This window comes from Bos indicus, chromosome 1, assembly GCF_029378745.1.
Source record: "Bos indicus isolate NIAB-ARS_2022 breed Sahiwal x Tharparkar chromosome 1, NIAB-ARS_B.indTharparkar_mat_pri_1.0, whole genome shotgun sequence".
Taxonomy (NCBI): Eukaryota; Metazoa; Chordata; class Mammalia; order Artiodactyla; family Bovidae; genus Bos; species Bos indicus.
The window spans coordinates 74,516,871-74,534,531 of record NC_091760.1 but is presented as its reverse complement, the minus strand read 5'-3'; the positions used below and the strand labels follow the sequence as shown (position 1 = coordinate 74,534,531).

Below are 17,661 nucleotides of genomic sequence, written 5' to 3'. Positions count from 1 at the left end.
CCACCCAACCCCAGGCCTTTTGGAACTCTACTAAACCAGTACTGGTGGAAACCAGTATTGGTGGATAAAGAAAATGTGGGCAGTCTTAACAAGTAACATTTTACTATGGCAGTGAAGGAAAAGTTGTTCTTTAAAAAAAAAAAAGAATAAGACCAGAAAAGAAAAGAAAGGAAAAGAGCTTTTCTGTAAAGTACCAGATAGAAAATATTTCCAGCTTTGTGGGCTATATGAACTCCCTCACAATTACTCTGTTCTGCTGAGTATGGCAAAAGCAGCTAGAGGCAATCTATAAACCAAAGCAGGGATCTGTTTTCCAACAAAACTCTATTTCTAAAACAATCAGTGAGCCAGATTTTACCCACAGTCCATAGTGTGGAGACCGCCGCCATAGCAGACCATCAGAAACATTTAATGGTTGCACCTGTAGAGACAGTACCTACCTAATAGGGTTTTTATAAATTCAAAATGAAGTATCACTTGAAAAAGTGCTTATGAAAGGACATAGGTCCAAGTACATAGTCAATAAATGCTACTGTTATAATTATTAGGCAAGAATTATAAGTACTTTTTTTTTAACCCCTTTTCTGTTTGTCCATCTCTATTTCCCTCAGACTTTAATTGTAAAAATGAGATCACCAGGTAACATTTAACCTAACACATGTTTTATGCTCTACAGAATACACACAACGCTTTGTCTAACTTATTGATTTCTTTCCTGGATTAAAAGGAGTAAGAATGACAACTTAAGTAGTTAAAGAATGACTGATTCTTCAAACAGAGAAGGAGAAATATCGTATGACATCATTTACATGTGGAATCTAAAAATAAATAATACAAATGAACTTACAAAACAGAAAGAGACTCACAGATTTCAAGAAGGAGCTTACAGTTGCCAGGTGTGAGGATGGGAAGGATAGAGCAAAGGATAATTAGGGAGCTTGGGATGAACATGTACACACTGTTATATTTAAAATGGATAACCAACAAGGACCTATTTTATAGTATGTGGAACTCTGCTCAGTGTTATGCGGCAGCCTGAATGGGATGGGAGATTGGGGGAGAATGGATACAAGAAAATGTACGGCTGAGTTCCTTTGCTGTTCACCTGAAACTATCACAGCATTGTTTGTTAATAAGCTATACCTAATGCAATATAAAAAGTTTAAATTAAAAGAAGAAAGAGTGACTTTAACCACAGCACTGTTGTTGTTCAGTTTCTAAGTTGTGTCCAGGTCTTTGCCACCCCGTGGACTGCAGCACATCAGGCTCAGCTGTCCTCCACTATTTCCCAGAATTTGCTCATATTCATGTCCACTGAGTCAGTGATGCTATCTAACCATCACGTCCTCTGCCGACCCCTTCTCCTTTTACCTTCAATCTTTTCCAGCATCAGAGTCTTTTCAAATGAGTCAGCTCTCCCCATCAAGTGGCCAAAGTACTGGACCTTCACCTTCAGCATCAGTGCTTCCCATCAATATTCAGGGTTGATTTCCTTTAGAATTGATTTGTTTGATCTCTTTGCAGTCCAAGAGACTCTCAAGAGTCTTCTCCAGCACAATTCAAAAGCATCGATTCTTCAGCTTCCCTGGTGGTTCAGACTGTAAAGAATCTGCCTGCAATGCAGGAGAACTGCTTTCAATCCCTGGGTAAAGAAGATCCCCTGGAGAAGGGAATGGCTACCCACTCCAATATTTTTGACTAGAGAATTTCATGGACAGAGGCTACAGTCCATGCAGTTGCAGAGAGTTAGACATGGCTGAGTGACTGACACTTTCAGATTTCTTTATGGTCCAACTCTCACATCTGTATGTGACTACTGGAAAAAGCATAGCTTTGATTACATGGACCTTTGTCAGCAAAGTGACATCTCTGCTTTTTAATATATGTCTAGGTTTTTGATAGTTTTCATTCCAAGGAGAAGTGTCTTTTAATTACATGGCTGCAGTCACTGTCCATAGTGATTTTAGATCCCAAGAATATAAAATCTGTCACTGCTTCCACTTTTTCCCCACCTGTCTGCCATGAAGAGATGGGACCGGATGCCATGATCTTAGTTTTTTGAATGCTGAGTTTTAAGCAAGCTTTTTCACTCTCCTCTTTCACCCCCATCAAGAGGTTCTTTAGTTCCTCTTTGCTTTCTGCTGTTAGAATGGTATCATCTGCATATATGAGGCTGTTGATATTTCTCCTGGCAATGTTGACTCCAGCTTGTGATTCATCCATCCTAGCATGTCACATGATATACTCTCCAGATAAGTTAAATAAGCGGGGTGACAATATACAGCCTTGTCTTACTCCTTTCCCAGTTTGGAACAAGTCAGTTGTTACATGTCCGATTCTAACTGTTGCTTCTTGTCCTACATACAGGTTTTTCAGGAGGCAGGTAAGGTGGTCTGTTATTCTCATCTCTAAGAATTTTCCACAGTTTGTTGTGATCCACACAGTCAAAGGCCTTAATGTGGTCAATGAAGCACATGAAGTTTTTCTGGACTTCTTTTGCTTTCTCTATGATCCAGTGAATGTTGGCAATTTGATCTCTGGTTCCTCTGCCTCTTTGAAACACAGCTTGTACGTCTGGAAGTTCTCAGTTCATGTACAATTGAAGCCTAGCTTGGAGAATTTTGAGCATTACTTTGCTAGTGTGTGGGCTTCCCTGGTGGCTCAGAGGGTAAAGTGTCTGCCCGCAATGTGGGAGACCTGGGTTCATTCCCTGGGTCAGGAAGATCTCCTGGAGAAGGAAAAGGCAATCCACTCCAGTACTCTTGCCTGGAAAATCCCATGGACAGATAAGCCTGGTAGGCTACAGTCCATAGGGTTGCAAAGAGTCAGACATGACTGAGTGACTTCACTTTCACTTTGCTAGTGTGTGAGATGAGTGCAATTGTACGGTAGTTGGAACATTCTTTCGCATTGCCTTTCTCTGTGATTGAAATGAAAACTGACCTTTTCCAGTTCTGTAGCCACTGCTGAGTTTTCCAAATTTGCTGACATATTGAGTGCAGCACTTTCACAGCATCATCTTTTAGGATTTGAAATAGCTCAGCTGAAATTCCATCGCCTCCACTAGCTTTGTTCCTAGTAATGCTTCCTAAGGCCCATTTGACTTCACATTCCAGGATGTCTGGCTCTTGGTGACCAATCACACCATCGTGGTTATCTGGGTCATTAAAGTCGGACACGACTGAGCTACTGAACTGAACTGAACTGAACTGAAGACCCTTTTTATAGAGTTCTTCTGTGTATTCTTTCCACCTCTTCTTAATATCTTCTGCTTCTGATAAGTCCCTACTTTTTCTGTCCTTTATTGTGCCCATCCTTGCATGAAATTTTCCCTTGATATCTCCAGTTTTCTTGAAGAGATCTCTATTCTTTCCCATTGTGTTGTTTTTCTGTATTTCTTTGCATTGTTCATTTAAGATGACCTTGTTATCTGTCCTTGCTATTCTCTGGAAGTTGGCATTCAGCTGGTTATATATTTCATCCCCCTTAGCTAATCTGTAGGTAAGATAGCATCAAAAGAAAGCTCAGGGGGAGTCAGCAAAACTGCATGGAATGGAAACATGACAAAGAATCTGACCCCTTTAGTGATTAACTGAGATTGTTTTCCCCTTTTTCCTTTACTTGGAACAAGCAGAATCTTCCGTTGATTTGGGGGCACAAAAACCACCTTCCACCCTAATTGCCAACTTCATGAATAAACCAACCTTTCCTTTCCAACTAAGACTTGTCTCTTGAGTATTGATTTTTCAGGTGGCAAGCAGAGGAACAGAGCTTGGTAACAGAATAAGCCTGCTCTAAGACCTGTCTGGATCTGAACAGGCTGCTCTGAACTCATTATCATCAACAACCTTAGTGACACAGTAAATGGCACTTCTGTGTTCCTCCTGGTAGATGCACCTTTACCCAAGAATCTCTGTTGATTTCAAAGAAAGAATTACGTAAGAGAAGGTAGCTTCTTCTAATTATCATTCCAAGATTTTCAAAGAACATGAAGAATGATTGAAGAAATTGTATAGACTGGAGAAGAGATACCTGGAAGGGTAGGGCAGGAGAAAAACAAGAACAATTTTTAAATACCTGACTTGTAGAACTGAAAACTGGTTTTTTTCCAGGAAGTCACCAAAAGCAAAAGAAGTAAGACTAATAAATTCAGATTAATAGAAACATATTTCAGTTCAACACAAGGAAGAGTTTTGGGGTTTTTTTTTTAATAGTCAGCTCTGTCTTACAAGGAAATGATTTGTCTTATTATAAGTTTCCTTCTCTCTGAAGGCACTTAAAGAAAGGTTGGATGAATGAAGAGGCAGGAAAAGGTCAGATAAACTTCGAAGATTTTGGCCTGAGGTTCTGTGGAACAAGTAAAGTGAAGTGCAGTAAACCAGGCATCTATTTCTCTCAATTCTAATCATTTTTTATCTTTTAATTTGTATGCTATTTTATATTATTTTGGAATTTAACTGTAACAAGCTACATTCATCCATCATTCATTCATTTATGTCTTTCAAAAATACATATTGTTTAGTTATTATGTGCCAGGCATTTTTCTAAGCACTGAACATACAGCAGTGAATAGTTGATTAATTAGCTATGAGAAATTAAATAGAAAAGTATATCCTCCTTGGGATAATGAAAAAGTATTTTATTTGCATATTCTTTTATTTCAATTTGCTAATTAATTTATATACAGATCCTTTGTAGGCAATTATTTCAATGATGTTAACTAACATAATTTTTTTTTCCTGCTTTGTGATCTTTGTAAAATTTCAGAAGGAAGATAATTGGTTTTTTCTCCCAGTAGTTTGAAAGCCCTATAATCAAGCATTTATTAAAGAACAGATACTATAGCTGTGGCAAAGGGATTGGAATTTATTACCAAGATATTAAGGATTCTAGCTTTTATTCATTCCTCCTAGGGTAAAAAGAGCAGGGAGAAGCTAAAGAAAACTTCTCTGAAATAAAATATGAAGTTTCCCTAACCTGTTGCTCCAGCTCTGTTCACCCTTGCACCATGGGACACCTTGTGGTCAGAACTGACCCTTCATATGCACATGATGTCTTTTGCCTGAAAAGCCTTTGGATAAACAGAAGCATCACAACTTTCTATTACTCACTTCCTCTTTATAGTTTCCTGAGTGGAGAATGGCAAAAATGGCATTTCTGAGCATCAAAATCATATCCCTTCCTGCAGCTCCACTTGAGTCTAAATCTCTGCTACTGAAAGGGGTTAGCCAATCTGGCCTTACCAATGTGCAGACCCCCCAAAAAACATGATTTTAGGAACTAGGAAAGACTTGTCTTTAAAAATATTCCTCTAACATACAAAACACAGAGAAGATTTATATGCAGAGATATTCACTACAGTATTATTAGTAGTAGCAGTAGAAAGAAACCTATGTATATAAGAATAAGCTAATCATTAAATAATATATAGTCATTAAAATAATGCTTACCTACTTTTAATAACATGGAAAAAATACATGTAATAATATTAAGTGAAGAGAAACACCATAATTATGCAGTGTGATTTCAAATTTAACTGAAAAAAGGTGAAGCACAAACAAAAAAGTCTGAAATATAAATGCATAAAATAAAAATACTAGTGGTGTTTGCCATGGGTGATGGCATCATTGTGATTCTTCTTTTATTTTTATATTGTGCACATTTTAATTATTGAACACAATTAAATTAACTTTTTGATAACAAAAATTATTTTATCTTTAATTTTCATTTTATATTGGGGCATAGTTAATTAACAATGTTGTTGGTTTCAGGTGTACAGCGAAGTGATTCAGTTATGCATATATATATATACGTTTTCTTTTTCAATTTTTTTCCATTTAAGTTATTAGAGAACACTGAGCAGAGTTCCCTGGTCTATGCAGCAGGTCCTTGTTGGCTATTTATTTTGAGTATACTAGTGTGTGCATGTCAATCCCGAACTTCCACTCTATCCTTCCTCCCCACCTTTCCCCCAGTAACCATAAATTTGTTCTCTAAGTCTGTGAATCTGTTTCTGTTTTGTAAATAAGTAAATATGTTTAAACAAACTTTTATTTTTTTTCCATAAGCTAACATTTCTTTTATTTGTAACCCATTTACATTATTGTTTTTTAATTTTATTTTATTTAACTTTACAATATTGTATTGGTTTTGCTATATATCAAAATGAATCTGCCACAAGTATACATGTGTTCCCCATCTTGAACCCTCCTCCCTCCTCCCTCCTCCCTCCCCATACCATCCCTCTGGGTCATCCCAGTGCACCAGCCCCAAGCATCCAGTATCGTGCATCGAACCTGGACTGGTGACTCGTTTCATATATGATATTATACATATTTAAAATCAGAAAAATAGCAATAAAGATGGAGCTAAGGATTGTCATACTAATTGAAGTAATTCAAAGACAAATATTATATGATTTCACTTATACATGGAATCTAAAAAAATAAAACAAATGAACTTATTTACAAAATAGAAACAGAATCACTGACATAGAGAACAAACTTACCCTTACCAAATGTCAAAGGGAGGATAAATTAGGAGTACAGGATTAACAGATACACATGGCCATATATAAAATAGTTAAATAAAAAGGATTTACTGTATAGTACAGGAAACTATATTCAATATAACAGCCTATAAAGAAAAGAATTCGGGAAAAGATACATATACAGAGAGAGAGAACATAATTACTTTGCTGTACACCTGAGACTAATACAATATTGCATATCGATTATACCTCAATTTAAATAACTTTTAAAAATAAAAATAAAATTGGTTTAAAGTCCTTTTCCTCCTCTTCTTAGATATGTAAAATATCTTCAAAAAAGCTCTATATTTTACATTTACTCAGGCAAAAAAATCACAGGGGATCTAACCACTTTAAACTTTATTTGTTCAGTTCAGCTACACTACTATTTATTGGCTAGAAGGGAAATTCCATTTGTCCATTTGTACTTTTTTGTCTAGACCTTCCAATTCCCATTTATTTTACTCCAGGTAATAGCATCCAGTACTCCAATTTTCTTCTGTCAAACCTCCTCCTACCACCCTCTGCTGATGTGCTTTATGTAAAATTGCCTCTGACCCTGACTCTTGGACTGGGAATGTGATTAAAACCATGATATTGTCCTGTCCACACTAATAAGTTTGAAAAGAGGAGATGATCCGATCAGAGCCAATGAGAAAATATGAGTCTTTTTGCTCTTCTATTTTATTGAGAAAAGAGAAAAATTCTATATATTATTGAGAAATAATTTTATTTTTTCCATTGACTTAGTACCTGGAGATATATAATACTGGAGTTGTTAGAAAACCCCATGCAAAGTCTGAGACTAAAACAAGCAGGACCAAATGAACAAAGATCACTTACTTGAAAGTAGGAAATCCTCTCTGACACAGCAAAAATGCACTGATGTTGGGTGGATCTTCTACCACTTACCAAGCATGGGTCTACAAAATCACACTCATGCAACTGTGAAGGGAGGAGCAAGAAAATCCCACCTAAGGCCAATGACAGACAGAACTGGCTGCCATGGAAAGGACAAACAAGAATATTGACAAAGCATCATTCCCTGAAGCCCAAATACAAAAGGACTGGCTAGGATCACCCTCTGTGCCCCTACTAGAAGCCTAGCACCAAGCCAAGTAGTAAAAAGCCAAGGAAGCCACACTGGTGGAGGGACAAGAGCATCACCACTTCTGTGAAGCTGGCAGGCATGGATGGCTGGAAACTACAGGGGAATCTGGGTGACCTGATTCCACAGCCTATGCCTCTGTTCACTTCTATGCCTAAAAGATCAGAAAGCTATGACTTTATAAAAGAGACCTGGAGGTTTTGTTTCTCACAAGTTCAAAATGAACACTAAGTGTGAAATAGCAGCTAAACTAGTACACACTACCTTGGGCTTATTTACTAGTTGTAGTGGTGCTGGTGGTGGTGGTAGTGATAGTTATGGTTAGTGACAGCAGTAACCGAGGTGGTAATGGCATCCAGGAAACTATTGGAGTTAGAGTGGGAGTTTGGGAATCAACCTTCGAAGTTTCAAGATCTGTTTTTACTGCTTCTTAGCTTCCAGATCTGGACAAATTATATATTCTCAGTACTTGCTTTTGTAAAATTCGGTGTAACAACTTAATTCAGTTAGGAAAGAAGGAAAAAACTTATAATATTTGCATGGTCTTCATCTTATCAGAAACATATTAAGCAACGTTGGTGTTCTGTGTAAGATGTAGACATGAAATAAGATGCAGTACCTGCCCATACTAACTCACAATCTGTTGGAGGAGAAAGACAAACACATTATTACAAAATATAATAAAACACTCTATTACAAAACCCAGTGAAATTGCTATAGTAAGAGTTCAAACACATTCCAGACAAGGAAGGGACCAACTGTGACCCAGGGACTCCCAGATGGCTTAAAGGAGGAAGTCAGATTTGGGATGAGTTCTGATGGATGGGCAGAACTCTGAAGACCAGATATTAGGGTGAAGACATCTTCCTGGCAAAGAAAGTATATAAAATATTCTTGGAAGAGCAAGAAGGCCATGTTAAGGTGATCAGAGAAAATGGAAAGTAAAAAACTGTCTCTTAGAAGTGACTAAGGGAAAGACCTGCACAGGGTAATGTGGCATCTAAGCTAAGAGATCCTTATCATGCTTGGTGATCAAGCCTGATCTTGAGACTCAAAGTTTCAAAAACCCAGAAATTCAAAATCCTGCAGCCATGGTTCCCCCAAGAAGCTAGCAAATTATGGAAATACTAAGGTGATTATGGTCTCAGCCAGAGCCCTGTGTGCACAACCACTACAAATCAGAAAGTGTCCTGGCCCGAGGGACATAACATTTCTCTGGAAAGCACATTTGGGCCTCCTTCTGCTCTTTATCTTGAAGAGATATCTAGGGCCTAACTGTGTTCATTGTCCATAAGAATAGCCTCAGGCTGAGGACAGATTTGAGGAGGCGATGTTCAACCCAGCCGTGATTTTCAGGCAATTCACCGAGATTTTCATTATGGGCATCTAGAAATACGTGTAGCCCATTTAGGTAGGTGGTCTCACTCTGTCTAGTCTTCATAAGGCTTTGAAACAGACACAAAGTGTTGCAGCTGGTGCCTAGGGTGACTTTCCTCTGGACACAATGCCAGATCACCAACTCTTCTAAAGCCCAAGTCCCTGTGCTCTGTGTCTTCTGTGGGCCTGAGGAAGCTGTAGATTCAGCCTTGGTTAATTATTTACTGATAGTTTTACTCTTGATTCCTTTATTCATGAGTAATTCATAAAGCAACTGCCATAAATTTCCAGTTCCCACTTACTGTAACGTCTCCAGAAAAGTCCTTCTTTTCATGACTAAAAACAATTCACAGTACTTTTAAAAACTCAAGAATATCACTTAAATTTCTTAAGACATTTCACAGAGATTTTATCCACTTGTTTTAAAACTTTTTAAACCATATTTTTATGTGTGTTGGAAAGGACCCCAAGAAACCATCTGCATTGGTCCCTGGCTCAAATCAGTAAAGTATTATTATCTCCATCTTGTAAATGAAGTGACATCAAAGAGAGGTGCCCATGATCTACTTTAATAATGACAGAGCCAATACCACGGTGCTGGTCTCCAGATTCCTAATGTGGTGTTTCTTTAAACTATGCCCTGCTGTTTTGCAACCATTAACAACTAAAGTAGTGTGTCCAAAATTAAACAAAACCAGAGGCAGTAAGCTACATGTTTAAAGCAGGAACCCAGGCTATAGCCTTCTATTTCCTGAGCCAGATGAACCTAGACATGTCATTTAATTTCTCTGTGCCTGTTTCTTCATTTGTAGAAGAGAGATGCTCATTCCTCCTAGGGTGTTGAGAGGGTTAAAGAAGTCATGACCTTGTAAGGTTCCCAGTCCAGATCAAACACCATGTAAGTATTTGCTACAGCTATTGCCATCCTCACTCCCAACCTGTTCCTATTTTTCCCTGTGGGATTAAGTGATAGCACCATCTTTCTCCCATTGGAAAAGTAGGAACTTTAAAGTCTTCCTTAGTAACTACTCATCCTGTTTACCCCTTCTCTCTTATCCCATGATCTATGGATCATGAAGTCTTTTTAATTCTAATTTCTAAATATCTCTTAAATCCGTTCTCCACTCAGCATCCTCTTTAACAAGCTATAGTTCCATCCTGAATCTCTTACCTGGACTGTTTCAAACACTCCTTCCTTGACTTTCCTCCTCCAACCAAACTTCCTCACTCCTGATGTAACATCGTTTGGAAAGGAAAATCCTACCATATGAATTCCCTGTTTCAAATTTTCCAGTGGCTTCCCCATTGTGCCCATCAGGCTGATATCACAATAAGTTCAGCTCGATCATCAAAGATTCTAATTTAGTAGGTCTGGAATGGGGACCTATGGATCAATTTTTTTAATGCATTCTCCAACTTTATTCTGGTATTTTTTTTCATGGACCGATGTTTGGGAATCTGTGGAAAAGACAAAATGTACACTCATTAGGATGTCTCATAAAGTCCTTCACAATCTGGCCTTAATCTACCCCTCCAGAGAAAATGAATGCCCTGTTTTCCCTTTGGATTGCTCTTTGACTGAATTGTTCCTTCTTTGTGCTCCCACAGCTCTGTATGCGAAAGTCTCACAACAATACCTATTTCAGCATAATTTCACTACATCTCACCCTTACTTGACCCAATTGTAGGACCAACTTCATGAGCATGTGGCTTGTGCAGTCACAAAAGGCCCTGCTCTTGGAAGGATGCTCTGCTAGAGTCATCCTAAAGTTCATAATAATTGTTGAGCCAAAGGTACCTCATTTTTATTTTGCACTGGGCCCCACAAATTACATACTTGGCCCTGCCCATTCATCTTTGAACTCCTTGAAAACAGAAACTGTTTGCTATTCACTTGAAATCCTCTTTAGTTAGCACAGAGGATGCTTGGCACAGAGGAAGGGTTTGGTAAATATTTGTTGAATTTATACATGAATGGATAAAAGAGTAGAGTAAGGTATCTCATAGGAAAATAATGTAGTATGGCTAATTAACTCCAAAGAATAAGCTTTGTTTATGATTGATAGAGAGAGCAGTCGATTGATAAATTCACAAGATGACTGACAATCCCCAATAAACGACATAAATTTCCCAGGTTTCTCTTTATTCAAACCATCTCATCCTTTGAGCCCTGCTGCCTCCCTGTTCTTCTCAGAATACAAAATTGCAGGTTAAGGGAGCTTGGTCTTGTGCCATCAGCTATGCCCTGAGTGTTTGCGCCAAGCACTGTACTATATTCTGGGGACTGGGGAAAGGGGAGAAGGAGGCCATAGAAAGGTAAACCAAACAGGTCCTTATTATCAAGAAGCCATTAAATCTTCCTCTTCAAGAGTTTCAATCAAAGATGAGTTGACTTCATGGGAGTTCTACAGCAATGAATCAAGAATAAAGACACTAGACTTGGCCAGTGGCCCGGCTTCCTGAACACTTCAGCTGACAAAATGTCTCAGTCTGAACACAATTCCTCCACTATGAGACCGGTGGGTTTGCTAGTTAACATTGGCAACCAACTCGGAGGTGCTCAACGAGCATAATAAATAAGTGGCTATTGAGGTGGGGGAGGTGCTGTTGCTCCCTGGTGTTAGGGAAGAAAGGGCCAACATCAGCTATCAAAGTGAGCCCAATAATTGCTGAGGACAGATGCCCCTGACTCACGCTGAAGGCACCACAGGACTTCCAATGTGGCAAAGACCACACACCACCCTGCTGCCATATTATGTGCCTGTGGCACTAGCTTCTTGCTGCTCCCAATGACTTGGAAGTTCAGAAAGAGTTGCTCTTGCTTTTCCATATTCACTGGGAAAAGTTACCCAGTCTACCAGTCTACTGGAAAATTTATAGTTACCCAGTCTACTGGTTGATATAATATCAGTGATAACAGTAAGATAATCTAGTAAAAATAAATGCTGACAAACATATAGATGTGTGATAACTTTCAAATAAAGGAAATGAAAATATAATACGGCCACAAAATATCACTTTCACATTCCAGATGAGACAAAGGTTAAGACTGATAGTGCTCAACAGTGGCAAGTATGGTAGAGAAAGTAAGCATTCTCAAAAAAGACTGCTAGTCAGAGTATAAACTGGTACAATCACAATCTTAGGGAGGGCAGTTTCGTATTAAAATCACGTATCAATCAAAACTTAGAATACACATCCCCTTTAAAGCAGCAGTACCTTTTTCTAGGACTTTTCCCTGAGGAAATGCTCTGATGAATATATAAAAATACACACACAAAATTGTCCGTCACAGCCAAAAAATATTTAGAAATGACCTAAGCGTGCAACATTAGAGATGTATTTGATTTAGTGCAGTCCATCCAAACATAATTTAAACATTAAAATGGCTATATGAAGCTGTAAATATCAAAAGGAAAATATGTCCCTAACATTTTAAGTGTAATGAAATGGCCAGCTTTAAAAAAGAGTATAAGTGGAATGACTCCATTTTTTTTTAATGTATTTATGATAATGTGTATATATTCTTTTAAGAGTAGATTGTGACTGTCTTTTGATTCAGCATGATAATAGTACAAAAAATGGATGATATACAAATATAATATTCTTATTTATTTTATTTTATTTTTAAAAAATATTTATTTATTTGGCTGGGCCAGGTCTTAGTTGTGTCATGCAGGATCTTCAGTATTCACTGTGGCATGTGGGATCTAGTTCCCTGACCAGGGATTAAACCCCTGCCCCTGCCATAGAAGTGTGGAGTCTTAGCTACTGGACCACCAGGGGAATCTCAGTATTCTTATTTTATTCAGGCAGTCTCAGTGAACTCCGGGAGTTGGTGATGGACAGGGAGGCCTGGCATGCTGCGATTCATGGGGTCGCAAAGAGTCGGATACGACTGAGCGACTGATCTGATCTGATCTGATCTGATGGAGGAGGGAGAAAAGTCTTGAAGAAATAATATGTGCTGTAGTGTATGGGTATAAAGTTAACAACCGGTCTTCAGGTGGGGCAGACAGAAGTTCTCTGCAGCACCTTTTGATTTCCATGGCACAAATACACCCAACATTATTAATTTCAAGCTACTAATGTGGCATCACTGAATGCAGAGTTGAGAAGAGATGCACAGTAGCATACCAATATGTTGTATTTCCATGATACAGATACAACAAATAAAAACAATTGCAAGAATATAGATAACATTAAAATGTAGTGAAATGCTAGCAAGTGATAAGTTTTGTATATGCATTTTTTATAAGTCTGGAAGGAGAGTCACCAATATAATAATATTGATCATGTCTGGTTGGGAAGTTCATGAATCATATTTACTTCATTCTTTACACCGTTTGTATGTCATTGCAACATATTTTACAATAAACATATGTTACCTTTATAATCAGAAAAAATTTTCAAGGCTTTTTTTTCTTTTTTAATTGCTAAAATCCAGGAAGGAAAAAAATCAGGGAACACAATTTTTAAAACAAGTCTCAGACTTCCTTGGTGATCCAGTGGCTAAGTCTCTGAGTTCCCAATCCAAGGGGCCCAGGCTTGATTCCTGGTCAGGGAACCAGGTCCCACAAGTCAGAACTAAAGAGTCCACATGCTGCAGTGAAGATGGAAGATCCTGCATGCCGCAACCAAGACCTAGCACAGCCAAGTAATTAAATAAACAAACAAAAATATTTATTTAAAAAAGTCTCACTGGAATAAAGCACTTCCCCATGAAGGAGTCTGATTTCACTAGAGTGTAACTAAATATGATAGGGAGTAATGTTTGAATCAATTAAATCATATCTTTGTACAGTCATGGTATAAGGAAATGAGCACTCAGTGTTTCTAAGACCTTTCCAAATATAAATATGTAACATCTGCATTTGAGATCCCAGGCCATCTGATGCTCTCCTTTTACAAATAAGGAAACTGAGTCCTAAGACTGGTGGGTATTTTCCAAATTAAGCACTACAAAGCTGATTATTAATAAAGAAACTCGGCACCTCTCCATTTATAAATGGTTTCTATAACTTGTGAATAAAAGTATATATTCTTCACTTGTCATTTTTTAATGAGAAGAGACGACCTCATTCGGTGAGGAGGGAGGTGGCAGTATGCATTCAACTGGTTAACTGCTGAAGCCCTGACTTTTATCTTTGGATAGACACCAGCTTATGATTCTCCAGAATTTTATATTTCTTCAAACACTTCCACATAAGAACCCTGTGAGACAAGTAAGAAAAGGACTACACCCGTTTTACAGGCACAAAAACAGGCTAGAGCAGGCAAGTGGCTAGCCCAAGGCTAGTGAAAGCCTGATCTCTGGTCCCACTCAGGTGATGTCTGGGAGACCGTCTCCTTTCTGAGGCCTCTCAGAGGCAGTCATTTGGGGAAATCTTCTCTGAAGTTCACTTTTCCCCCTTTTCTGCCTTATCCTCCTAACAAGTGCTTTCTTCCATGGGCTTCTGTCTCAATTTACACTTGAGGATATTAATTTTAGGTCACCTAGAGTGTCTCTTTCGGAGAAGGCAATGGCAACCCACTCCAGTACTCTTGCCTGGAAAATCCCATGGACGGAGGAGCCTGATAGGCTGCAGTCCATGGGGTGGCTAGCAGTTGGACACGACTGAGCGAGTTCACTCTCACTTTTCACTTTCATGCATTGGAGAAGGAAATGGCAACCCACTCCAGTGTTGTTGCCTGGAGAATCCCAGGGATGGGGGAGCCTGGTGGGCTGCCGTCTATGGGGTCACACAGAGTCGGACACGACTGAAGTGACTTAGCAGCAGCAGCAGCAGAGTGTCTCTTTAGTTTTTAGCTTATTAGTTCTAGAGTGGAAGATAGTCCCAGGCATCATTAGGCCTGGAAATATTCCGTTCTTCTTTATTTGACGTGAAGGCTAAACCCTAGAATGTTATTTTCCCTGGAAACTTGCAGTAATTAGAAAGCCAGAAACTATAAACACTTGGTGTGACACATTTCTAGACAATGTTGATTTGCTAAAAGGAACTAACATTGAGGCCAAAGGAGACAGACTGACTCAGGAAATACAAACCATATATAACAACAGATCCTGGAGAATCTAAGCAGATCAGATGCTCCTAAACTTTGTTCGGTTAAAGGAGGAAGTGTGTTCTCCTATTAAGAGTACCATATCCAGGACTTTCCTGGCTACAGTATTGGTCCAGCCAATACTCTGTGCTTCCACTGTAGGGAGTGCAGGTTTGATCCCTGGTCAGAGCACTCCAGTGTTCTTGCCTGGAGAATCCCAGGGACGGAGGAGCCTGGTAGGCTGCTGTCTATGGGGTCGCACAGAGTCAGACACGACTGAAGCAACTTAGCAGCAGCAGCAGCAGCAGCAGCAGAGAACTAAGACCCCACATGCCTTGCAGTACAACTTAAAAAAGAAAAGGCGTGCTATATCCTCTGCAAAAGCTGAAAAAGGCATCACAGGGTGTAGTGAAAACTAAGTTAGTTAGTGGGCAAAAAAACTATTTTGTAAACTAAAAATCACTCTTAAAATGTGTGGCATACATTATCTTGCTAATTTTTGATGCTTGCTGTTCTGGGTGAAGGGAGCGGGGTGGTGTGTTTAAAATGGACAGTGTCGGACACAGTAATAGGCAGGTGGCCAGGTTTCTCCAGGCTGAGCAGGCTAGAGAGCTCAAGAGTGCATACTAATTGCTGCACCTCCGCCGAGACTGGCGGCTAGATGACTCCTCTCCAGAAAACACAGTGTGCTTTCCACGTCAAAGGCCCTCTCCTAACCGGGCTTTCAGTTGCATGCAAAACTAAGCTGACACCCGAATGTGTTGACTGAGTGATACCATTGTGAAGGTGACCTACTGACAACATTGCTTCAGTAGACTAGGTAGGCTACAAAAGGGAGACTAGTTTCCCTGGAACTAGAAATGTCCCACCAGCAAGTAGATAATTCTTCATGACTCTGGAATGACAAGCTGTGGAAGAGAAGAAATGAGTGTACAGGAAAAGAGTAGTTGTATTTCCAGCTGAGGATTTGAGGGAGAATAAAAAAAAACCCTTAGAGGGAAGCAGACTTTGCCTTCTTGTGAATAATATTAAAAATGAGGATCAGATTTTCAAGTTAATATAGAGAATTTTCTCAAGTTTCTAAACATAGAGAAAACACTTTGGAGGGAAAGGGATGAATCAGAAAAAGGGATGGATCAAAAACATGGATCAGAAGGTCACTTCTGGTGACATTTGTGTAGGGCCTAAAGGCAATTGTTATTTGGTAGTCAAATCCAAAAGAACTAAGGAGACAGTTAAGAAAGCCATATAAACTTGGGAGACTTTGATTCCCTTATAAATGTTTCAGCTTTCATAGTAGAAGGGATCTACTTTTGAAGTTCCAAAAAATGTTGTTGCTATAGGAACAGGTAAGCAGATTAGACTTGAAAGACCAGTTTAAGGAACAAAGAATTTAATAGTCAGGGCTAAAGCAATTAACCAAGAAAACAATTTTAAGTAAATATCTTTGGGGTTTGTTACTTATATATTTACTCCAGGAAAATAAAAATGCTACTGTAGAATGAGAATTTCACATTTTAACATTTTAATTACACCATTTCTGGCATAAAAGACTATGCTCACACAATTAGCAGAACGGCCTTATTAACAGAAGTACACATTTCTAACTCTCTCTTGATTAGATTGTAATTGAGAAATACAGCTTTAATTTCAGCAAGAGCATAAGAATCATCTTTGATTTTCCTACAGTTTCTCAGATGGGAACATACCTAAAATAAAAGAGACTGTGAACTCCGGAAAATTTTCTGTAACCAATCTGTATGAAGGGAACAACAAGTAAAATTCTAGAAGTAAAGAGAAACGTACGTAGGCTGATAATTGTTACTATTTTTATATGTTTTCTGCCCAGACATCTTTGTGAACACAGATATGTGAGCAGAGGAGGTCAGGACCCCATTGCCCTCTTACCTCTCTGAAGATGTGCTAGTCCTTCCTATCAGGAAATATGCTGCTCCCAACATCAGGGATTTGCTAAAATTAGTAGGTTTGGGCCAGAACTGGCTATACTGATGAGACTTGAAACAAATCATAAAGTAGCATTGTATTTCTCTCCCTTTCAATTCTACTTCAAAACGTTCTTGATAAAATGAATACAATATTTTTAAGCCTACCAGATTTCTGGTGTCAGAGGTTACATTTATGGGAAAGGAAGGCTTCTTGTGCATTGTCTTTTCTCACATTGTGCCAAAATCAAATCGCACAAGTGTGTGTATGAGCATGTGTTTGTGTGTATGAGTGTATGTAAGCGTGTCAGCGTGTGAGTGTATATATGTGTGAGTGTGTGTGTGTATGTATGTGTGTGTGAGTGAGTGAGTGTTGGAGGCTGGGCAGTGGAAATGGAAAGAGGCGGAATGTGGCAGGAATCTTACCATCTCATTTTCTTCTCCTTCATTGAGCAAAGCGTGCTGGCCCTTCTCAAAGTGGTCCCCCATGGAAAAGCGATTCCACTCCTCCCCGACCTTCCGGAACAGATGCGTCCAGGTTGAGTTTGAACTCGCCCAGCCACCGCCGCTCTCCCTCTCCAGCTGACTGAAAGAGTTAATGCGTTAACAATCCTCCAGGTTAAAACTCGCTCTGGAGCACACACCTTCTCTCAGCAAATGAC

At 39.0% G+C, this 17,661-nt stretch overlaps 1 protein-coding gene across 2 annotated transcripts in view; it reads right to left on the bottom strand.

Moving 5' to 3' along the window:
• Nucleotides 1-17,533, bottom strand: part of ATP13A4 (ATPase 13A4) — a 126,108-nt gene extending 108,575 nt beyond the window's left edge. For both annotated transcript variants that reach the window (XM_019957940.2, XM_070789752.1), the window contains exon 1: nucleotides 17,426-17,533. In XM_019957940.2, coding sequence (XP_019813499.2) covers nucleotides 17,426-17,488 — 63 coding nt within the window. In that variant the 5' untranslated portion in view covers nucleotides 17,489-17,533. The remainder of the gene's footprint in view (nucleotides 1-17,425) is intronic.
• Between the last annotated feature and the right edge of the window lie 128 nt (nucleotides 17,534-17,661).